Source organism: Onychostoma macrolepis, chromosome 01 (assembly GCF_012432095.1).
Source record: "Onychostoma macrolepis isolate SWU-2019 chromosome 01, ASM1243209v1, whole genome shotgun sequence".
Lineage (NCBI taxonomy): Eukaryota > Metazoa > Chordata > Actinopteri > Cypriniformes > Cyprinidae > Onychostoma > Onychostoma macrolepis.
Genome location: NC_081155.1, coordinates 22488555 through 22514177, shown reverse-complemented (window position 1 = coordinate 22514177; position 25623 = coordinate 22488555). Strand labels below are relative to the sequence as shown.

General features: G+C 37.3%; 1 protein-coding gene across 3 annotated transcripts in view; it reads left to right on the top strand.

Annotated features, from left to right (window-relative positions):
* Window positions 1–25623, top strand: part of arhgap10 (Rho GTPase activating protein 10) — a 67160-nt gene that overhangs the window by 14104 nt on the left and 27433 nt on the right. For all 3 annotated transcript variants that reach the window (XM_058778830.1, XM_058778822.1, XM_058778836.1), the window contains exons 2-14: window positions 14172–14267; window positions 14487–14548; window positions 16315–16386; window positions 16552–16653; window positions 18281–18391; window positions 20073–20177; window positions 20784–20913; window positions 21034–21140; window positions 21237–21331; window positions 23419–23500; window positions 24169–24208; window positions 24355–24423; window positions 24765–24839. In XM_058778830.1, coding sequence (XP_058634813.1) covers window positions 14172–14267; window positions 14487–14548; window positions 16315–16386; window positions 16552–16653; window positions 18281–18391; window positions 20073–20177; window positions 20784–20913; window positions 21034–21140; window positions 21237–21331; window positions 23419–23500; window positions 24169–24208; window positions 24355–24423; window positions 24765–24839 — 1146 coding nt within the window. The remainder of the gene's footprint in view (window positions 1–14171; window positions 14268–14486; window positions 14549–16314; window positions 16387–16551; window positions 16654–18280; window positions 18392–20072; window positions 20178–20783; window positions 20914–21033; window positions 21141–21236; window positions 21332–23418; window positions 23501–24168; window positions 24209–24354; window positions 24424–24764; window positions 24840–25623) is intronic.

Below are 25623 nucleotides of genomic sequence, written 5' to 3'. Positions count from 1 at the left end.
CGCTAAAAGGGTCTGAAAGTTGCTAAATATAGTGCTAAAGTCGCGCTCGTGTGTGTGAGATGCGGGAGCTGATGGCAGCGGGCGGTGGACATTGTGGATGAGTTCTTGTGTGTCAGCACGTTCTACAGCTTCAGAACTTTCACGTTTAGTAACACCAAAGACTATAGGTAACGTTAACACATACAGCTGTGTCCTCGCCACAATGCAATAGTGAAAAGAGACCCCTCTCAAACAGTGTCGGGTTCCGAACGTTATTTAAATGACACCGGTATTGCGGTATTTTAAAAATTAATATCATAAGAAAAATAAAGTATGAACCGGTATACCACCCAGCACTAGTCCCATATTGACTGCATCGTCCACATACCTGTTTGCTCTGTAGGCAAACTGCAGGGGGTCCAGTAAGGGTCCAGTGATGTCCTTCAGATAAGCCAAAACCAGTGAAACCAGAGCCACAGGTCTGTAGTCATTAATTTTGGGTTTCTTTGGGACAGGGATGATGGTAGAGCGTTTGAAGCATGAGGGGACTTCACACAGCTCCAGTGATCTGTTGAAGATCTGTGTGAAGATGGGGGGGGGGGCAGCTGGTCAGCGCAAGTCACCGTCTGGGCCTGGTGCCTTTCTTCTCTTGTTCTTTCTGAAGACCTGGCGCATGTCATCTTCACTTAACTGAATTGCAGGTGTGGGGGAGACGGGGGTTGCAGGAGGTGTGAATGGTGTTTTTTCAAACCTGCAATAGAACTCGTTCAGATCGTCTGCCAGTTGTTTATTCTCCACAGTGCTGGGGGATGGTGTCTTGTAATTGGTGATGTCTTTCAGACCTTTCCACACTGAAGCCATGTCACTAGAAGAGAACTGAATCCGTAGCTTTTCGGAATAATTCCTCTTTGCTACTCTGATCTCCTTTTCCAGTGTATATTTGGCCTGTTTGTACAAGACTCTGTCCCCATTCCTGTGAGCATCTTCTTTGGCCTGAGGGAGCTGTCTGAGCTTTGCAGAGAACCGTGGTTTGTCGTTGTTGTAGGTTAAATGAGTCCTGGTAGGAATGCACATATCCTCACAGAAACTGATATATGATGTTACAGTCTCCATGAGCTCGTCCAGATCGGTGGCAGCAGCTTCAAAAAACAGTCCAATCAGTGAGAGAGAAACAGGCTTGTAAATCCCGCTCTGCTTCGTTAGTCCATCTTTTTACAGTCCTTAATACAGGTTTAGCTGATTTCAGTTTCTGCCTGTAGGTTGGTATGAGATGAACTAAACCGTGATCAGAAAGCTGCCCGTGGGACAGAGTGATATGCATCCTTTATTGCTGTGTAACAGTGACCCAGTATATTACTGTCTCTGGTGGGACATGTAACATGCTGTCTGTATTTTGGCAGAGATTTGCTTTATTAAAGTCCCTGAGAATGATTAAAACAGAGTCCGGGTGTTGTTGCTCACTCACTGTGATCATATCAGCGATTTTCTGTAAAGCCGAGCTCACATGCGCTTGCAGAGGAATGTAAACACTCACCAGAATGAACGAGCAAAACTCCTGCGGCGAATAGGGTTGTAACAATATACCGGTATGATGGTCTATCGCGGTTTGAACGTGCACGGTTATCATACCGTAAACAATTGCATATCTACGGTTTAAAAAAAAAAATAATGAAAAAAAATAATTATTTCACTCGCGCATATGCAATTTATTTCTGCTGCTTCACTCTGCATTCACGTGGCTGCTTACATGCACCTGCAGCAGAGGAAATGGCAGAGACCGAGATTATATCTAATCTCCCTCCCCCACCGGAAAAAAGTTTAAATCTGCAGTATGGGAATACTTCGGATATAAAAAAAAAAAAACGAACGTGGGGTTGTCCTTGAGGACGGATCCAATTGGCAAAAAATGTGGACGCAAAGTGGCTGCAAAAGCAGGCAATACATCCAACATGTTCTCTCATATTCGCGGACACCAGCCCTCCATGCAAATAAAGGTATGTCTCATTTATAACAAGTTAAAAGGCCGTATAATTTCCGTGATGCAGAGGGAATCCTGGTGCAGTCGTGAACATGGGATTTACAGTATAAAGTTAACGAGGTTGTCACATAAAACGCGCAATCTGATGGATGGATAAATCAAAAGATATGAGTGGCGCCATTTTATCTACTACATACTGAAGTATGCATGCATGGCACTAATGGTGTTTTCAGCGTCTACATAAACCTGAACATCAGCAGAGCTGCTCTGAGAGAAAACCTAAATAAACATTTCCCAGTTTTATTTGAGACAAACCATTGTCAAATACACGCTGAAACTCAAAGGTCCGCTACGACCCATCAAAATAAAAGTTCAATTTAACTTGAAGTCATGACAGAAATATATTAGCATTGTACAATGTACTTAAAATTAAAAACCACAACAATAATAATATTCTTTATAATAATGAATTTATTTAAAAATTATTTTTAAGGAATATCATGTTTGTCCATGTTTTAACTTGGTTGTGCAGCTGTTCGCAGCACTTCTGTTGTGCAGCACTTTGCCAAAAATAAAAGTTGTTACATTTTAATTTGATAACATTTTAAAACATTAATTAAAATGTTAAAGTGTGATTATAGATATACATAAGGCTTATAACTTTATTTTTAAAATTAAAAAAATATATATATATTTCACAAGGGAGACTTACTTTCATTAAAATGGTTTCAAGTTTGTTGCAATAAAGGATTTGTTCACTCAAATAACTTGTTCTTATTCTTTTAAGAGTCATTGTTACTGATAAGAATTATTGTTTAATATATACCGTGAAACCGTGATATTTTCTGAGACGATTATCATACCGTGAAAATCTCATACCGTTACTAATCTAGCGGCGAATAGAACTGTTTGCAGTTAATGAAGAGTGTTTCAAGATCGGGACAGCACATCTTCTTTAACACAGTTACATCTGTACACCACCGTTCGTTGATGTAAAAGTACGTCCCGCCGCTGCGCGATTTTCCCCGTTGATTCTGCGTCGTGGTCCGCTGTAAACAGCTGAAAGCCCGGCAGACTTAACGCACTGTCTGGAATGGCGTCGTTCAGCCAGATTTCTGTGAAGCACAGAGCAGCAGAGTTTGAAAAATCCTTGTTTATCCGGGAGAGCAGAAGGAGTTTGTCCGTTTTGTTGGGTAGAGAGCGGAGATTCGCCAGATGGATGCTAGGCAACGGTGTTCTGAATCCGCACTGTCTCAGCTTCATGAGCGCGCCGGCTCGCTTCCCCCGTCTACACGTCCTGAAGCGTTTGTATATAATTGAATAATTGAAATCCGGTAAAAGATTTTGTGGTGTGTTCTGCCAAATGTTCAGCAGTTCATACCTGGTAAAACTGATCATGTTTAAGAAACAAATAAAACAGGAAAAACTAACAAAAACAGTACAAACACTAGAGAGCTAAGCACTGTGGCTGCCATGCACTGCGCCATCTTATTATATTATGTAAACAGTAATTATATAGGTCATAAAGCTCATTTTCACAATTTTTTTCTGTTGCACTCTGTATATTTCTCACTCATTTTGTGTGTAGTTTGTGAATCATTTGCACTGTTTGTATTTTTGTTGCAGAAGAATTTGTGCAATTGTTTTTACTAGCGGTGTCCCAGACTAAGGATTTTCATAGTCGAATCGGAATTTTCGAATCATGCCGATAGTCGACTGATAGTCGAATCATATATTTGGGGGCGGAGCAAAATACATTACCAAGAGTCAAGTCAGACATTGGACAGTCATAAATACACAAGGAAAATGTGCAACGGACGCCTCGCAAACGGGGTAAATAATGTTTTATGTTTTGATTAAAAGATGGTTAAAACGTCACCGAAACCCTTAAGAATTCACAAAATTTACAATAGTGCTCTCATTATAATGTTATGTGAGTTATAACGTTCTGCATTTCTGTTTTGAGCTGCGCGCGCTGAAGATGACCGAGTAGAATGAAGCATATGATAGCTGGTTTTCAATCAATGGGATTTAACTCATTTATCTCACATAGAATACGCTTCGTTATTTATATAACATAACAATATTACGACTTATAAGCTATCTGTACAAAATGCCCCGAATGCACATGAACGCGTCTGCACGGCTCTGAATGAACTCCTTTTGTGGATGCGTTCTTCGCACAATAAAATGCAGAAACACAACTAAACACTAAAAAAATCACAGCGTTTTATTATAATAGTGTCCTCATTATAATGCTATGTATATGACAGTGCCAGTCATAGTTATTAATATTCTGCATTGTTGTCCTGCTCGCACCACGTGCTGAAGAGATAATCACCGTATAGTACTACAATGAAGCACTTTACTGTAGCGTAACTCAACAAAATGGATCTTATACGAGATAAATAATATATACACAATATAAATAAACTGAAACGTTTTGAAATCACTTGTTGTACCCTACCTGATTGAAAAAAAAAAATGAAGTTGTCCACTCTGCCTGTGTCAATTTGAGTCTTGTTAAAGATTTAAATCCCTGCTGCCAAAATGCTCCTTCTGTTATGGAAGGATTTTCTGGACTATTTTCAAAAGCAATTGCAAATTGTATTTTCAATTGCGTTTTCCACATGTGGGCGCATAAATTGAGACATAATCCAAATGCAATTGCAAATCTTGCATTACCGAACGCACAGTGACTGCCACATTTCAAATGAAAAGGCAAAGTCCATTTGCAATTGTATTTCCCATGTCTTAGGAGTTATGAGCCTGTCATATTTAAATAGCAATATTAATTACCACATTTGGTTTTTCACTTTCTCTGCGTCGCGCATGTAACCTGCCAAAACTCAAATGAAAATCGCAATTCCTTTTGCATTTGAATTTCTGATGTCTACACGGAAAGCTGTCAATCATTGTGAGGGGGCGGGACTATACTAGGGGGCATGTTTGTATTGGGAGGTGACGTCACTCACAGATGACCGTGCCGAATGCTTTGATTAATGGAGCTAATCGGTAAAGGCTCTGCTAAAGGCAGCTGTCAGTCAGTTTGTGCCTGTGTGAAGGAACAGACAACCTTCTTGGCACAATACATAATTCTGTTTTTTTTTTGTTTTTTTTAAATAGTCCGGAAAATCCTTCCATACTCTGTCGGTGACGGATTGGAAAGCGAAACTTTAATCTATAGGGGAAGTTGGATTTATTCACGCAAGTTAAAATATTTATTTAAAGCTTCTTTCTTTTAAGATTGTTATTTACAGCATTATCATAATAGGCTGTATATTAACTTATTGGGAGAAAACTGGTAGTTCGATGTGAAATCAGACACTGAGCACCCCCATATAGCCAAAATGGCATGATCATAACACCCCGCGAATATTCGACTGTGAGATTGGGAATCGAATCGTCGACTATTCGGGGTCACCCCTAATTTTTACTATTAGCTGCACGGTTTGTGTTTGTTGTTGTTCATACTCAGATTGAAAATATATTTTTCTGAAAAAGTCACTTTTTTTTTTTTACTGTGTCTTGTTATTATATAACACTGATTCCATTTTCTATTGTTAGTAAACTATATAGACCTGTTTTTTCACTGAAAATCGCTTATAACAATATTGTAATAAATGGCTATAACTTGCTTGGGGAATGTTATATGTAGACACAATTTTATTTGGAAGTGTAAAACACCCAGATACAACTTTCCAAAGAAAAAAAAATCCAAACTTCAGGAGTTTCAGTTTGAGTACACCGTAAAAAACACACAATTGTTGCTTGCGTTTTTCTTAAAATTCTGGAAATTCATTCATTCTTAGAGAAAACAAAAGGAAAATTGGGACTTTAAATTAGCTAGACTGAAACTACAAGTTCTCCTGTTTATAATGATATATGGCACTTGATGCTGACTGCTAGAATAGGTCTGACAAAACAAAGAAAAGTGCAGGTGTGTCAGGTGCCCCAAAAATGTTCTAGGTCTTTAAGGTAAATAATAAACATTGAAAATTTTATGAAGTAGTACGCTGTGTGAACAAAGTCTTCAGATTGAGTTAAACTACCCAGCTCTATCTTTAGCTATGCATAATAAGAGTTAATATAATTGTACTTTAACTTGGGCCTCAAGTATAGGCATTCTGTGTATATAAAGATGGGTTGTTATCAGCCTGAACATGTTTCCTAATTCTCTCACACTCACACACACACACACACACACACACACACACACACTCACACAGTTTCACACTCATACACACACACACTCGGACAGTTTCTTTGATTTTTTTTAATTTATTTTTTTCTTGCTACAATGATAGCATTGGATTTTCTTCTGTCGTATAGCATTATTAATTCTACTTTGTAAATTGTTAGTGCTTGGGAATTAGCTTCTCTGTGTACCGTCTACACACAAACCCATAATGTTGAAAAATCAGAACCATTGTTCAGAAACCGAGAATTGTTTAAAAGAAAGAGCACCAATTGAGTGACATTTTGAGACTGTGTGAACCTGAAGAACAAGTCATGTGCCTTGCCTTTATTAGTCCAGAATGGACTTGACCTGAACCTTCCCATAAACCCATCACTATTACCACAAAGCCATCTCCATCTGTTCATTTTTACCATCATACCCCACATCCCATTGCATATTTTCATTACATAAGGCCTTCCCCCTTTGAGACTTTGGCGCTCTTTTAACTTGCACTCACAATTTAGTCTTATAAAGGTCTCAGTTGCTTTGTGTCCTTTTTTGCAGAAAGAAGAGAGAGAAAAATGAAACTCAGTTATTATAGTAATAGATGACTCTGTCTGTAAAACTTTAGAGATGGGCCTCTTGACCATTTCCAGGTTTTCTCCTAGCATGCCTTAAAAGGACTTGGTTGAGAGCACTGGGGAATGACTGTGTGGAACACTGAGATTGCACTGGTATTTATTCAATCCTAATATTAATATTAATCTTTTTGGAGTTTCATTCTCATGGCCAACTAGCGAATCTTATCTGTTTTGTGCATGCACAAAAACCTGCAGGTGCTGATGATGTACATTCATTGCATTCATGTACAGTCAAAGCAAAACTACTGTTATTTATTTATTTATTTATTTATTAGGATATTAACTGTGGAGTATTTATATGTTCATAAATATGCTAAATTCACAGATAAGTCAACACTACACTACAGATCATACAGATTAAATGTGCTTTTTATGTGCTGATTTTTAGGAATGTCATGGTAAATAATAGGTTGGCTTTATCTAGCTTGGCTTTTTCACTTCAAGGAAGAAGATAAAAATTTACATGCGAAGAGTCTGTGATCCCTCTCCCCAAAAGTACTTCAGGATACATTAAGGCTACATTCATTAGTTTGTTAGACACTGTACTGCCTTTTATTGACAAGGATCAGCATGTAAACTACACTGATACTTTTAGAGAGTGGTCTACACAATTCATTCCCTTGTGTGTTCTATAAAAAGGGATCACCTTGGGTGTCGAATCTTTCCCCCTTCTTCTGGCTTCAGACTTTTTCTGCTTCAGTTATACAGGTACTGATTCTCCTGTTGCCTCTGCTGGTAATAAGCGTGTTCCATTATGTAATTTTTGCTGTTCACATCACCATACTACTAGAATATCTAGGTGGCAGCCAATGAATGTGATTCTATTTGACATTTGGTGTAACATCATTTCAACATATTTCAACAATATATTGACGGGATGACCCGCACTGCATATATTTAACACACTTTTCTTTTCTTTTTTCAATGTAAAAAATATTTTACGAGTACAGTTTTCATCTTATGTGAGTGTAAACCATTCAGGCAATTTTCTTACCCAATGCAGAGAAATTAGCCTGCTTGTGAGGAAGAGGTCTAATCAAATTATTAGCACCAAAATACTTAATTTGATTAGACCTCTTCCTCACAAGCAGGCTAATTTCTCTGCATTGGGTAAGAAAAGTGACCTAAGCTGCTAGTGTCTTCCCTTAAATCTCCATAAATACAGTACTGATTATTACTAATTATATGATCATGCTGTAGGCTAGCTGGTTTATAGGTACGCTGAGCCTTGATTCTCTGTGACCCCACTGAACTAAACAAACATGTGGGTCTAATCAGGACGTCATTGTGAGTGACATCACTTTCCCAAATGAAGTTTCTGTTTTATATTCAGTATGTGACTCAGTGGGGAATTTCTGAGTAAATTCAAACCATACTGCTCAGAAAATCTTAATCCAAAAAAGGAACCCTTCTATATTGTATTGAAATCTGAAATAGTGTGATTTCAGTTTGAAAATAAGTCAGTTAGTTGTTCACAGAGTCTCATCACTGGGGTTGTACTAGGTCTGTTCCCATGTAAGGGCTGTGCGTGAACTGAAATAACTGAATTACTAAAAGTCTCTTCCCAGGCAATAAAGACGCACAGGTATTTCAGAAAGACTGCCCATGCCATTACTGTAAATTGCTTGAGATAATAAGCATTTGCTAAATGACAAGTTAGCAAGTGTATTCTAAGCATGCATTACTCATTGGTTCACAGTGCATATGAATGATTGCAGTGATTAAGACTGGGTGTGTTTCTTCAGTCCAAAGGCAGTTCGGCTGCTGAAGTGTGTGCATCTTTATTCTTGGGCACTCTTTTGTTCATCCTTTAAACTCCTGTAATGCCTTCAGAGAAAAGTGTCTCAGTGGAGTCGTACCTAACGGTCTCGTCACATTGACTGTACAGATGTTTTAAAAACATGGTTTCCTGCGATAAGCAATAGGAGGGGCATTTTCCTGCTTTTTTGTTCTTGTTTCCTGGGCTGAGTGACGTAAAGATGAACCGAGATAAACCACAAAATCATCATCAACACGTTTAGTAATGTGGATCTGTCATAGTAGGATTAGCTAATATTTCTTGTTTTTATTGTCTTTGTATGTATTTTTGCACCGTTGGTGTGACACAACTGATGCTTCACGTTTAATTACTCAGACTTGATAAACCCACGCATTGTTACGGGTTGCTCATCCCATGCTGTGTGCAACCATGCAAGACAGATCAAACGGTACACAAATTACAAAGGAGTGAGAGGTGTGTCTTGCAAAGAAATGTATGTGTAATCAGACACTGAGTTTTACACAATTTAGCCTGAGACTGTGTGTGTGTGTGTCTGTGTGTCATGTTTTGGCTGCAGTAAGTCTAACTTTGAGTACAGAAAGAAAGCTTTGTTTCCTTAAATGCAGTTGTTAGTTGAGATGTTAGTCTAATGTTTTACCGGAACTTTGAGAAACACTGGTGATGTCTTGTGAAATGGTCAGTTTTGGTGGTTAGACATTTGTGTGTGTGTGTGTGTGTGAGAGAGAGAGAGAGAGAGAGATATGGTTACAGAGCAGCATGAACATTCTGATGTATACAGTAAGACTATAAAAAGATATAAGTTATGACCGTTTTCTTTTTTCGGTTTTAAAATCACTGGTGCCGCAAGCCTTGTAGTTTCATTTATCAGCAAAGTGTGTCTTTACTCTCATTTCAAAACGTAATGTCACCTTAAATACAGGCCTCTGTGTTTGAAACTAAAATACGCGTCTCTGCCAGTGCCTCTGTTTTGACAATAAGGCACCAAACCCATATTTAACATCACCATAATATATAGGTTGACATGACGGAGTTGTCAGTTTCCTGGAACGAGTGGCTTTTTGCCAACATTTTAAGGTCTACGTAATAAATTTGTTATCAAAGCTATGGCGCATATTTGGTACAGAAAATTGTAATTTTCTGGCATAAATTTGACACAATATTTTGCTTGGGTCAGCACCAGGGTTTGGCTGTACTGAGAGTTTGACCTTAGAATCAGTGTTTCCAGGGTGTGTTGTTTTTGGTTTGTGTTTTCTGAATGCTTCACTGTTGAAGGAATTCCCTCGGATTGACCAGGGAATTTTTAGGGATTGTCAGTGGGCTGAACCTCCATGTGCGTGCTGTCAGCACGCTTTCTTGATTTTTCCCATAACACTAACAGATGCCCTTTCTGATTGTACATACTAAGACCCCTTCAGCCACATTCCCTCCAAACCTCCAAAGCAAATAAATGCTTCAAGCATTCCCCATGAATGAGCAGCAGACCTCAATGCCATGAGTCAGGTCTCTGACTGTCCTGTTTGTGCCTGCACTCTACTACTGGGTCAGCGTTGTTGTTTAGAGTCCGGAGTATACGGGATAGACCACTTCTCAAGTTTCTGAACTTGTTTGTCAGCTGACGTTGCTTAGATATAGAAGATTAGAAGATTGGTGTAGTTATTTTCTTAGTCTTTAAATGGAATTGTTCACGTTATGCAATATCGAGGATAGGGATGTGCGCTACGACTAATTTGACTGTCGTTTAAACGGAAGTTTTGTATCCGATTAGTCGACTAGTCTAAAAGCTAGAAACCCAAAAAAAAATGTCCAGAGAAGAAAAAAATGTGTGTCTATATAACAGCCTACACTTGAAACACTTAATCTTTGCATCACACTGTCAAATGCCTCAATGAAATCTGCTAAAAACAGGTCACAATTATGCCGTATGCTTGCCTCCAGTCATCATCATTTAATTTTAGGCGGTCGTTAAACGGAAAAAAAGGAAGAGCATACACTCAACATAAACCAGTGCATAGCTTATTTATTCAGATCAGCTGGAGTAATGCAGAAATGGAAAATCAATCAATAGACTGACAGAATTCTTCATTTTCATATAACGTTAGCCAACATATTAAAACACAAGTCAAAAACAATAGGAAAGTTTATCAAGGAATAGCATTAAAACGGCTTTTAAAAATGTATTTCATGTTGGCTATATTGTCTAAAAACATAACAATGCTCGTTTTACTTACTCAGACCATGCGCATTTGTTCAGTGAATTTAACATGTTAACGTGGTCTGGCAAAAGACGGGACTAGAGGCGATTCTGGAACTGAAGTCACAGGCACGCAGAGAGATAACTACAAGCAAGCAGTTTCGAAAAGAGCCTGGAGATCCCGCACCACCACCGAAGTCGTTCTTCGTTTAGAGGAATAGACGGCGCGGATGGGATCGCGGACCTCAGCGGCGGGTTGTAGTGTATGACATGATTGACATTTGCTGGCTTTGTCTTCAAGCTAACGCATACGTGCCTGTATTGAATATGATTACGCATCGCTCCAGTAGAGTTATTGTAAGCCAATTTGACATTACACAGTTTACACACAACTTTTCCGTTTCCTTCTAATTCAAAATAATCCCACACCTTGCTGGCTCGTCGCGTGGTCATTTCAAGCTTGCCGCAACTGACATGAAGAAAAGGCATGCGACGTCTGAGGTAAAAATGTAACGTTAGTTTCCGCCCAGATACGCTTTTAAAAATATTTATATATTTAAATATTTTGATATTTATTATTTTTCAAAAGTTTTATTTTAGCTTGTTGTTAAAATGTTTTAAATGTAACATTAAAATTATAGTAATTTTTTTTTCTCTCTCGTGTTATCGACTATTGATTACAGTGTCAACTAGCAGGAGCTGTACCGTCTAGTCATCCGTAGTTGTTACTACCTTTCAGGGCCTTGAACGTTTCAGTTACGTTGCTGTCTGTGCAGGGTCAGAAAGCCTAATTTGTGTCCCAAAGGTGAACGAAGGTCTTATGGGTTTGAAACGGCATGAGGGTGAGAAATTAATAACAGAATTTTCATTTTTTGGGTGAACTGTCCCTTTAAGACACGTATGGGATATGTTTTAAATGAATATCATAATGTATAAGTTTAACTCATCTCTTTTCTTAAAAATGCTGAAATGTGATGTTTATCATTTTATACGCTTTTTGTTTTCATGAAAACCTGTATCTGAACTTATCAAAATCAAAAGTGCCTGCCACAAGGGCTACCAGGGATTTTTTTTTTTTTTTCATTTTTGCAAGCCCTGATGTGTATAATTGTATAAAAAAAAATAATTTATATTGTCATGTATGTATTTATAATGTCATTTAACTTTTAGATTTTTCATTTCGATTGAGCCACAGTCTGATCTGCTTACATTCTTCATGGCACATTTAGTGTTGGATTTCACCACTTATTGCATGTTGTAGCATGTGGCAACTTCTACAGCCACGTCTTCATGTTTACAGAGTGATGCCTACCTCACACACATGCGGAAGAAAGGAAAGAATACAGTTTCCTGTCACTTCTATTTTGAGTCTTGCTGAAAGAACAGAACCTCAACAAACAATGCGTTGATTTAATTCAGTGCCCACTGGCTGCCATTTGCCCTTCCTAACGCCCACTAGAATTAGCTGCCCAGCCTCCTCTGCGCGCTGTAAATCTGATATCAGAGACATCGTAGGACAGATGTTATTTTTACAGATGGGTGGATGGCTGCTGTGTAAAAGTTTTGTCAAGGATCACTGAGCTGAATTTTTATCTAACTATCCATTCATCCATCGAGCAGATGCCACCAATTATCAGACCACAATCAAAATCCAGGCCCAAAGTTTTATATAACAAGTAAACTAAACCATCAATGTATCTTACTTACAAGGCACACTGAATGTCACATAGAGATGCATGTTTAAAGTCAAAAATTTTGAGACTTAGTCCTGTCCTGCCCTGCCCTAGAGCACAGTGTTTATCGTTCACATTTATCTCTTGTCATTCTTAGTCCGCTGTGTCCAGGGGTCATGTAGTCAGCAGGTCCACTCCACCAGACTCACATGATTGAGCTTTGTTATATAGTAATCCACATTCACTCCAACCTGCACAGATGAGTTGACCAGGCGTTTTTAGTTTGGACTGGGCAAGAGGGTGGAGTAAGCAGCTTTAATAGGTAGCTTTGTGGACATAAATGAAATATAGGTCATACACAACCAGTATTAGACTAAACCACTCATCTTGAATGCTACTTTTGTGTAAAACACAACATTTCTGATCATTCTGTCAGTTTTAGTAGACTTTACAATGACTTTACAACTGGATTACAAGGATAAACGATTGTATATCTATGACAAATATGGCAAGCAAATTTAGAAACCAACATGGTGGTAAGCAGGAGAAAATATGATCGGTCATTTGGTGCCAGCTCATTTCACACGGACGGGCTCAGCTGTCGATGTTGACGACACTGCAGTGCTGGATACCGCTCATAGTGTTTGTCCTAAAATATCCCAGCACTCTGTCCCACGGACCCCAGTGAGAGTTCACTTATATCGGGAATTCGCGATCATCCTTTGGGAATTCACAGACTGAAATTTGCTCCCTCTGAATCAAAAATCCTCCCCCAGCCTCATGGCAAAGTCCCACCTCTTTTTTTTCCTTGGGTTTTCCAGATTGAGAGGAAATTCTTGATATCTGCTTGCAACACCTGCTTCTTCAGGATGATCTTGGCAACAGAAGAGTCCGGCAGGATGTTTGCAGAGCATAACTTTCATTATGACCAACTCATTATCTATGAATGGGTGGTATTGTTAAGCTTTTCTTCGGGAATGATTTTCTGTGCTCCTGAATAGAGGGCAATGTAATACAAATATTTCCAGTATGATACAATAAAAGGATTGTTTTTGTCTTCAGTGTTTAAGGTCACGTCATGGCTTGGTTTACATACATTACTATTCAAAAGTTTAGGGTTGATACTTTTTTGTGTGTTTTTGAAAGAAGTCTCTTAGGTTCACTAAAGCTGCATTTATTTGATGACAAATACAGTAAAAACAGAAAATATTTTTACAACTTAGAATAACTGTTTTGATATTTTACAAGGTTATTATTCTTGTAACGGCTGAATTTTCAACAATCCAATCTTCACTGATCCTTCAGAAATCATTTTATATGCTGATTTGCTGCTAGTAGGAGACATTTCTTCTTATTATCAATGTTGAAAACAGTTGCTGCTTAATATTTTTGTGGAAATATTAGTATCCATTAATGAATAAAAATATATATTATATTATATTTATGTATTTATTTATTTATTTATTTATTTTTAAAGAAAAGCATTTATATAAAAAATAAATATTTTGATTGTTCTTGCTGTCACTTTTGATCGTGTCCTTGCTGAATAAAATTATTAATTTAATAAGTAAATGAACAAACAAACAAACTGACCCCAAAACCTTTGAATTATAGTTTAGGCAGTTTTGACTGTGGCACACCTTTCTGAATGAAAATAATGGAAACACTGAAATATCCACAAATAAAGCAATTCCTCATTTGCCTTTGGATTTAAAAGCTTTAACTCTCTGATTTGTCTCTGATTTGCAGAGCTTTCATTGGCCCAGAAGAAGTTTGCTCAGTGCCTGGGTGAGTTCAAATTTGAGTACATCGGCGATGCCAAAACTGACGATGAGAAGTGCATTGGTGAGTTGTTGTTTTTTTTTTGTTTGTTTTTTTTTCATTTTCATTTACGCAGATGCATACATTTGCCATTATTTTAATACTTGGCTGCTAGTGTGATGTGGGTGAGATTTGTGCATGTGATTCATCTGATTGTTTCAGACGGGTGGCTCACATGCTGAGAAATATGTAAATAGTCATGCATATAAACTTTGTTCATTGTCTGCATGTTTGCCATTTCAGATGAATCATTGCAAGAATTCTCCTCCTTTCTTAGAAACTTGGAAGACCAAAGAGATCTGATGGTGAGCACAACCAGTTGAGACTTGCATTAAAAACACACTATGTTATACATTTTAAACACTGCAAAAAATGCTTGTTTCCAGCCAAAATATCAAAAAATTCTTAAATCAAGAAGGATTTTCTAGACAAGTAAAAATGGTCTTGTTTTCAGAAAAAAACAAGTCAAAATTAAGTGATATATATATATATATATATATCTATATCTCTAACATTGAGTTCAACACATAAAGTGACATCAGTCGTCTGTTTGTCCCTGCATGCTTCAGCACTGTTTGAGTCACAGCCACAGGAAGTGAGTTACATTGCCATCAGTTATTTGTGTCCTCTGTCTCAATGACTCTGTGATTACACAAGACGGCTGCTTATGTTGAGTCATGTCACCTTAAATGAGTTGTTTAGGAACTGTACTTTCAAACCCTCTGGTTGAACATCCAATAGCACCTGATTTAAGTTCTTTATATTTCAGAGACTAATAGGCATTTTATCTGTAGTTCATTTACAAATTGCTTTTACAGTGTAAAATGTGTAAAAAAAAAAAAAAAAAAAATAGTTTGATTCCTTAAAGGCATTAAAAAAATTAGTTTTACCTATTGCTGTAACCGATCCCTTCACCTTGATTTTTTGCATTCTTAAGGTATGAGAGGACTGTTTAGTCTAATGCATGGTTAGCCATCAAGGTAGGAAGGGCTCATGTTGCATGTAGGTCATGTTAGTATTTATTTAGTATGCAGCATTAGAGAGCCAAAGGGCCTGCCCATGACTCAAAGTGCAACAGCTGACAGTTGTTTTGAGCTCAGATTTGAGCCCCACCCGTTCATAACACTGCAGCAGGCCAATGATGTTGCGGCCCCTCGTCACACTGGAGGCATGCATGGAGGAGGTGGAGCCTACAGGCCCTGACAGGGTCAGAAAGACAGGGTAATCGTAGAGCAGTGGTGCTCATTCTGAGTACTAACACTCATGCAATGGCTTTCTTTTGTTATTTCATTACCTCATTTATAAAGATATGTTTTTATATAATAATAAACATTGTGAAAGCCGCCTTGTTAAAATATGGGCTTTAGAAAATGATTGCTTTCTTTGAATTCTCAAAGAATGTTGTTCATTGCTGCGGATTTGGAAACATGTTCCTGATCTTCAAGAGGCTTGTTCATTTACTTCAAAAGCAAAATCATTTACTTAGAAAGCAACCTAACCGCACTGTGCAGAGCTGCATTCATACTATACTACAAAGCCCCTGCAAGGATTTCAATGCGTTTGCATTTTCTCTTAACATTTTTGCATTTCCCTGAGAAACTTTGCGTTCGCTCACAAAACATTTGTTTCGCAGTCTCTCACAAATGTTTTGTTTTAACCTAAGTAAACTTTTGTAGGCAAATGCAAAACTGGTGAATATAAATAATTTGTGTGTGTTTGGGTCAGGGCAGTGGTTTTAGCAGTGGCTTGTTTTGAGTCAGACTGTTGTATAATAAATGATTTTGTCAGTTTCTCGGGGTATACAAAACTTTTTTTTGTGGCAATTAAAATATGATGTTTTTCCTGCTTTTCTGTGTTGCTTTATTCATTTCTAGGGAATAATTGTTTCAAAATGTCAGATAGCTAAATGAACCGTTTTGCCTCGGGTGATGAAATGGTGACACCTACATTTAAACCCAGAATGCGTTTGTGCAAGTTTTGATTAAAGAAAATCATCCTGTTACTGTTAATGTTTGCTAAAAATAACTTGAATGATCAAATATCCTATATCCAATGAATTTTCTTTTCACAGATGAGAAACATCACAGAGACACTGATGAAGCCATTAGAAAAGTTTCGGAAAGAGCATCTCGGCTCAGCAAAGGTAAAAGCATAGCTCTTACCGTCATCTCTCATTCTCATCGTCATTTAGGAGCTTTGCATTTAACAGATGGAAAACTGTACATTTATTGAAACCAAACTTGCTTCTCGTTCCATGTATTAAAAATAGTAAGTTCCTCCATTTCATATGCTTTCGTGCTATCTTTAGGCAGAGAGAAAGAGGTACGAGAAGGAAACAGAGAAGTACTACAGCTCATTAGAGAAACTTTTGAACATGTCAGCAAAGAAGAAAGAGCCACAATTACAGGAGGTACTTCACATTTCATTCTTCCCACACACAAGAAATGGTAATTTCTCTCTGTATCTCAGAGAAAGAAAAAACAAAGATTTATACGTTTAGGTCAATGGTTTGCTGTATTCTTTACTGTACTGTTTATTGCAGTTATTTAGTGTAACTTTTGCTTTTGTTGCAGTGCTTTTTTTGCTTTTGGTAATTAAAATCTGTTGTTAGTTCTACCATATTTATGAAGCCAGACAAGTCCTCTCTAAGCCTGGGAAAGTGAAAGAGTGCAGTGTATTATCCTGCTTAAATCTTGATTCAGTGATGCGGGGGGAACATAACCTTTTATGGCATGAACATGCCTATATGTTGTATACACTTAGCATAAAAAGCACTAGAGTCTGTTGATATTTTTATGGTGGGCCATTATGTTACTGCGTATGACGTATGTGTTTGGGTCAAGGGCAGGAGTTTTAGCATTGGGCCATTTTGAGTCAGACTGGTGTATGATTCCTGGAAAGGATGAACACCAGGGGCTGCTCAGTTATTCGCCAATTCATAAGACTCTTAAGTTATCATGGGCCATGTTCACGTCACTGCAGCCAGATACCTTTAGGGATGTATTTTTTTAGGGATGTATTTTAAAATTGTATTTTATTTATTTATTTTTTAATTTCATTTAATTTTAATTTTAATTGTACTTTTAATCAGGTCTCTGAACAGGTTCAAGGAATGAAAACAAAAAGCAGAAACAAACGTATTTTTTCTACTTGAACCGGTTTCAGAACGGTAATAATACAGAGGAACAGAAATGTAAAAATAATCGATTCTGCTCCGAGTGAACCGATTGGTTTTTTTTTTTTTCTCCAAGCCCTACTGTAAATGCTGTCTCTCCCACCTGTCCCACACATACAATCCAGAAAAGACACAGTTTAATTCCTGAGCTTAATGATAATAAACAAAACAGTGCATCTGGCACTGTATATTCATATATATAAAATTCTGATGATTATATCTCCAGCAAGTAATGTTATAATAGGAACCAGCTAATGTTACAAACACCATTTGGGTTAAACTGTTGGCATCCATTTCTCTTGTTTACAAGAAACTGTGGTTATCAAAATGTCAGCTGCATAAATTTTTGAGAGTTATTTCTGTCTTCCATATGCACCAGAACACTTAACACACACAGAACGACAGCTTAAGGAATTCATTCTTGCATTGAAATGTTTAATTTAAATTCAAGTCTTTTTTTTTTAATAAAGCTTTGAGATTTTATGATGGAGATCGCCAAGGAATGTTGCTAAGAGATGTCAGTGTGATGCACTGTATTTAACTGTATTCGCACACCTAATAACTATTTTACAATAGTTAATGTTTAGTACGGTTTACATTCAGACAAACCTTTACACAATTACATCATCCAAGTTGTTTCTTGGTTTTCAAATATTCCATTTACAGAATAAGGCCCTCTGTGTTGTAAAGACAGGCAACACACGGCCAGGTAATTTTGCAGGAAAAATACAGACAGCTTTTTGAAAAACCCATTTCACAACCCAGTCACTTTTCATTTTTATATGATGATTTCTCTCCCTGTTTTCTTGGACCTTTTCATCTCAAGTGTTTCAGTACTTTGTTTATGTTGTCTGTCTTTCAGGCAGACATGTCGGTGGAAGCGATGAGGCAGCACTTTCAGGAGTCATCTCTGGAATATGTTTGCAAGCTGCAGGAGATACAGGAGAGGAAGAAGTTTGAGTGTGTCGAGCCTGTGAGTGCATGACCTTTTGTCCAGATTGTCATTCAACTTGATTCATTTCAACATTGTTTGCTGTCTTGTTTGTCTGTCGACAGCATCTGATATGCTCTCACTTATCACAGAAAAAAAAAGGAAACACATTTACTGAAATTCACTCTCAATGCAGCATCAACAGAATAAATGTTACAAATATACATATATGTGTATACACATACACTGTTTCATAAGTATTGCCATAATGCTTCAAGCTGTTATGTGTAATTTCTGCACCACTGGTAGCACCAAACAGAATAGCAAAAATAAGGGCTATGTTTGGAATTAAATAATACTATCTCTTTGGCATGTTGTAGGCAAATATTACGCAAAACTGATTTAAAAATAAGAATTTCTTTACTTATAAAATGACAACTGGACTATGTACATACAGATAAGTTAAGTCATAATGATATTGTCAACCGTAACCATATATACAGTACCATTTAAAAGTTCGGGATTGGTACGATTTTTTTTTTAAGTCTGTGAAAGTCTTTTATGCTCACCAAGGCTGCATTTATTTGACCAAAATACTGTGAAATATTATCACAATTTAAATTCCTATGAATTTACAGTAATATTATTGTGAGAGCAAAGCTGAATTTTCAGCAGCCATTCCTCCAGTCTTCAGTCACATGAATCTTCAGAAGTCATTCTAATATGCTGATTTACAGCTGAAGAAACATTTCTTCTCATTATCAATTTTGAAAATAGTTGTGCTGCTTAGTATTTTTGAGGAAACCATTAAACTTTTTTTTTTTTTTTTGATAAATATTAAAACAACATTTGTATGAAATAGAAACTTTGGTAACACTTTATTTAAAGCCTTTATATATAATGCATTATAAAAGTAGTTTTAATGCATTAATTATGCCTTGTAATGCACACTATAATGCATTGTATGATCTCGTGAACAATTGTAACTGCAATTCTAATACATTCTAATACTTATAAGATTCATTTTTCCACCTTTAAAAAGTATAATGCGTTAAAACAAATAAAAAATATATTATGCATTACAATGTACATTATGAATACCTTTTATAATGCATTATACATAAAGGCTTTAAGTAAAGTGTTACCTTAACTTTTTAAATGTGAAAGTCGTTACTGTCACTTTTAATCAGTTTAATGTGTCCTTGCTGAATAATAATATTAAACATTTTTTCTTAAACACAAAACATTGACCCCAATCTTTTGAACTGCAGTGCAGCCTACCTTGTATAAAAATTTTTAAATGAAGTAAAATATTTACTCAGAGATGTAGGTGCAGCATGGTTACATTTGGTACAGTTACCACATACAAAAGCCTCATATAAATATAGGTGTGTCCGAGCCATTTACTAGTGGAGCGAGTATTCTTACTAATTCACTCGCTTTGTGCACACACAATTTGATAGATTGCATAAGAAAATTTGTATCCTTTATATAAAATCTTATCAAATATTTACATTCACTTTTCCAGTTTATGTACACCTGTATGACTTTCTTCTTAAAACTCTGTCTTTTGCTTGGAATTGGATATCACATAGGGATTTAGACATTTAAAACGTATTATATAAACTCGAGAATGTTTGTACTGCAGGATATAATTTGTCTGTTTTTTTTTTTGTTTGTTTTTTTTTCTCTAATTCCATTCTTCCCCCTCTCTCTCATACAGATGTTGGCGTTCTTTCAGACTGTATTTACTTTCTATCATCAGGGATATGAGTTGGCCAAAGACTTTGACCATTATAAAAAGGCCCTTCAAATCAATATTCAAAATGTAAGTAAAAATGTAATAATGTTTTCAACTTTAAAACAAAACTTTAGATCTATTTTTAAATGATTTATGTGATATATATATTCCATGCTGTTTCAACATTTTTCATTGCATACATCATTAACCACATTAAACAGCTATAGACACATTTTTACAGTGATTCTCCAAGATTTATCAGTCTTCTGGTTAACACTATTAGCTTGCAGAGTGATATGGAAAGAGAGTTACTGAGACAGGATACAGCAGCTTTTTGAGAGGACCAAGGCTTCCAAGGGAAATTTAAAGGCCTTTGTTTGCATTGACCTTCCATTGTTTAACTTCTAAGTCGGAAGTTTGAGACCCGACTTCCCTCCCCTGTCCTATTTGATTGGACCACGTCACTTTCCCCATTGGTATTTTGTTTTTAATCAGTTATAAATCAGTTCTGATGGTCAGGGTCAGAGTTCTGAGGATGTACAGCTTGAAAACATGGGTCTTAGATTAGCACGAAGATGGGGTCTTTAGAATACACTGGGAAGTTACTCATTCCCAGTTTCCAGGCCCTCACAGAATCTGTTGAACTTCATTGTTGATTTTGTTATTATTTTATGTTTTTGCCTCTGCTTTCAGACACGGAGTCGTTTTGAGGGCACACGCTCTGAGGTGTATGAGTTAATGAAGAGAATCAAAGAGTCGCCACAGGAATACAGACAGACCAGCCCCATCAGCAGTGAGGGCTATCTTTACGTACAGGAGAAACGTACGCAAGATAAATTTTTTTGATGTAACACTGGGGTGCCTATTATCTTTTACTGACTGTCATGTCATATGTCCTATGCTCCGCTGGTTGCATTGCTGATAGTTATTGCTGTTTCCACAGGACCTCCTCCTTTCGGATCCAGCTGGGTGAAACGCTATTGCACGTTTGTCAAAGAACAGAAAATTCTACACATGAAGACATTTGACCAGAGATCGGGCGGGAAGCTTGTAAATGATCATCACACTTGACACATTTGTCATGAAAATGGCATGGTTCATAAGATATAATTGTGTAGCTGATCAGAATGTTCTGTATCCATTCAGGGTGAGACAGAGTCTGTTACAATCAAGTCTTGTGTCCGCAAAACCACAGACACTCTTGACAGGAGGTTCTGCCTAGACATAGAGATCACAGATCGGTATGTTGGACCTGCACCCCCAGCTGTGATGGTAACTAGGGGCTTTCGCACCGCGTAGTTTTAGGAACTAGCAAGCAGGGTAGTTCCTAGAGAACCGATTTCTCCCTTGGGCCGTTTTCCTGGTTGCGTTCGCACCGGCAGCAGGAACTCTGAAGCGGCCGACAGCGATCTTTTTGCGTGGCATTAACAAACGTCCAAAACCGGTGAGTGGAGGACGCTGTGATCAGAGCTGTTTTTGTAGTGTGTCGTGGATTTCATGATAACGGAGATGGAATGTCAGCGCACAATTTACGCGATTGCAAGAGCAAAAAGTTGGGCTAAGAGACTAAATTCTTTGACAACTTGCAGTGTTACATATCATCGAAGCTGAGAAAAGAACACAACACTGCAGACAACAGGTAAATGGTGTTATCACTTTTTTTCGTGTTCGTGGAGTAAATATGTTTACATGGCTTTTTAAAAATGTAGCCGGTGTTTTGCGTGCGTTTGGCCAATCAGCGTACACGTGTGTCACTGATAGTTCCTGTAGAACTGTTTTGGGCCCTGCTCTGAAGTAGGAGCTAATTTAGTTCCTCCAGTCGGAGTTCCTGGAACTAAAACCATTCCTAGTTCCTGCGGTGCGAACACGCCAAAAAGTGGGTAGTTCCACAATTAGTTCGGGTACTATGAAAAGGTTCCCGCGGTGCGAAAGGCCCTACTGTGAATGAATGGAATGATGCATTTCTGATTCACAAGAAATCAGGTGATTCAATTAAAGATTGTTAGTGCACAAAGTACCCTTCTTCTGTGCTGACAATCCCTTTCCCTATTTGTGTTCCCAGTCAAAAATGACCGACCTTTCAAAAATTTCTTGTGAATCGCTCATTATGTTATATTATCACCAAATTCTGGGATTTAATCTGAGATTTTTAGTCTGAGATGCATTAGCTCAGATCATTGAGGCCTACAATCAGTCAGCCAAAAAGAAATACAAACCTGTGCTAATTGAAAGAAATCAAGTGGATGATAAAAATACTGCATCCAATATTTGGTAATAATAAAGCATGGTGAGAAATTTTTAAGCTTCTTTTTTTTTTTTTTTTTTTTTCTGTCATTGCCTGGAAACATCATAGGTGTAACAGGGTGGGAAATAGTCCCCGAGAACAATAATTATCATATCAATGTTTGGGGCAAAGTCAGTAAGATTTAGTCCAATATGATAATAGTGTTTCGTGAAAATAATCTCCATTCAAAATGGCTGGAAAACAACATGAGTGTTAAAAAAAGTCACCTTTTAGTCACTTGCTCTGACTCACCTGTAAACTGATATTCTTCAAGTGGATGTTTGCTTAAAATAGGAAGCAAATCAATTGTTATGAGTTAAGAATTTAACTTTAGATGATGAAAAACAATAGAAATCTGTAAATCTCTCTGAAACTACTGGGTTTAACATGAGTGTGAGACAAATAAGATTTGTTGGTGCTGAATCTCATACGTCAGAGGGTAAGGAAAATCAAAATATTTTGATCATCCAGGATACACTAAGGACCCTCATTAATCAAAGCCAAAGCTGACCTGGGCAGAGTGTTATGATGAACGTTAATCGTGTATATCTTGAGGCTGCTTAGTGGAATCTTTTCAATGGCACATCAGAATGTTTCCAAATTAGGAGATGAATCAATCTCAATGTGAATATGAATTTGACTTCCAAAATCTAATGTATTTCCAAGTGAAAATTAGGCTGGGATGTGATTTTTTTTTTTTTTTTTTTTAGCTGTTTGGAATTGATTAAACAGTTATAGGCACCCTAGAGGTACATTATGCAATTGTACGTATGCATGTATACATTACTCCTGTTGGAGACTCTATTATTCCCTTTATTAAGTCGTACACCTCAAATCATGTGCCCACAAAACAACTCTGTCTGATGCAGAGGCATAGCCTTAAAATAATAGAAACAGGAAATGGAAAGATGCTTTACTGTCATTACATATTGATAAAACAATTAAATAGATGTTCAAACACAAATCATATACAATAAAACCAGCATTCTGCAATAAAAAAAGTGGAGTTTTATTTTGCATGTTGTGTGGTTGTTTGTTTTCTAGACCGATCACAGTACTGACAGTCCAGGCAGTCTCAGAAGATGACCACAGATTCTGGATGCAAGCGATGGGAGGAAAGGAGCCGGTGCGTCAATCCTTCACTTCAGCTTCCAACCACTCAATGAAAACAATTCTGTGATTCTCAGTAGACAAAACGGGATAACTTTTGGAAAGATAGCTTTTATTACATATTAGAGCTATACTACTGTTCAAACGTTTGCAGTCAGCACTTAAGTCATTAAGAAGAAATGAATCATTTTATTCAGCAAGCATTAAAAATAATCAAAAGTAACAGTAAAAACTTTTACATAGTTTCAAAAGACTTTTGAACTTTTTTTTATTTATCAAACATTTAAACTATTATTATTATTATTATTATTATTATTGTAATTATTACTATTACTGAGCACCAAAGCAGTTAATTAGAATGGTTTCTGAAGGATCATGTGACAATGAATACTGGAGTAATGATGCTAAATTCAGCTTTGCCTTGACGGGAATAAATTACACTTTAAAATGTATTCAAATAGAAAATATTTACTTTAAAATTGTAATAATATTTCACAATATCAATATCTTTTTGATGAGCAAAAACCCTACTGACTTCGAACTTTTGAACAGTAGTGTATACTTCAAAGTGTTTTAATGATCATATATGGTGTCTTGTTTGGTATATAAATTCTGTTCTGTTTGGTGTAGTGTGTTTTATGCTGGTCTGGTTTGTGTTTTCTGATGTTTATCTCACACACACAGATGCAGTATCTCAACCGGACACATTCACGAGAAAGAGGAAGTAAGTAAACTCAAATTAATATCAGAGCTTCAAGTTTACCTTCAGTTGTAGTGCCTGTTCGTAAAAAATGTTATTACTTGTATGTTTGTATTTATTGCTGGTACATAAATTGTGATGATATTTATGATATTTGTGTATTTCCATAGTTGATGCCCAGTTGGATGACGTGGGAATATGCTTTGTGAAAAATTCAATAAATGCCATTGAAACCAGAGGTACCTCTACATGTTATAATATACGAAAAAGTCATATACAAAATAAAGGAGAGCAAAATGTTTCAGGCAGGATTAATATTGTCTGTCAGGAAAAAAAAAAAAAAAAGAAAAGAAAAAAAGTCTGCTCAACCTTCAATAGTTCACACAGTGCAGTAACACCTTTTGAACACTAGAGGGCAGAATGATCTAGCAGTTTTTCTCAGCCCACAACAACAACCTGTTGTGCTTTGTTCAGGATAATACAGGAGAAGCTTAGTGTGCTCGTGTTTCGTTTCCCAGATCAGCTGGGATGTGAATAGAGTACCTAACTGCTATTACAAAACATGTTTTTATTTTCACAGGTATTAATGATCAAGGTCTTTACAGAGTTGTCGGGGTCAGTTCAAAAGTACAGAAGCTTCTCATTTTAATGATTGGTAAGTTCAGCCTTATTTGATTGCTCTGTAAATGTTCCTCAGATTTAGGTGATTTACTTTGAAGCCCTATAATTGTATCTAGAGCCGGTGTCCTGTTGAGTCTCATTGGCATTCAGACATTCATCTTGTCTGGTGTCTGTCTGTACGTCCCTTTGTCCTGTCCTTTAGGTGACACCTGACTCCGTTACTTCAGGCAGGCAACCAGATTTCCTCTCTCGCTCTCTCGCTCTCTCTCTCTCTCTCTCTCTCTCTCTCTCTCTCTCTCTCTCGCTCTCGCTCTCGCTCTCACTCTCACTCTCACTCTCTCACTCACTCTCACTTTTCCTTGATCCTATTTCGCCTCTCCCAAAAACCCAACACACACTGATCACCATCTCATGCTCTGTTATCCTGTCCCATTCTCAGTTTTCTTTCTTTCTTTCTTGATTTTGCTTGCTCTCCTGCAGTCGTAGCATGAGCTGGAATCACTCTGCTCTGAATGCTAAACGCTGTGTCGAGTCGGCAGGCTGCCTGAGCCCCTGCTGCTACATGAACTCAGCCACTCTAGGGTCTAATAGCCATTAACACTCTATATGGATCCACTGTCCTCATCTGAGAACAGCCTGAGCCCTTGTAGTTGGCTCATGAACTTAAAACCTGCCAAATATCCAGAGCACAACCAACTATCCATCTCATTTTCAAATTCAGAGCACTCATTCACAGGCTCTGCAGTTGTTGGATTATGTCCAGGCATTCTCTTTATTTAAAGTCTATATGGTTATTACGTAAAGAATTGTAAGAACAG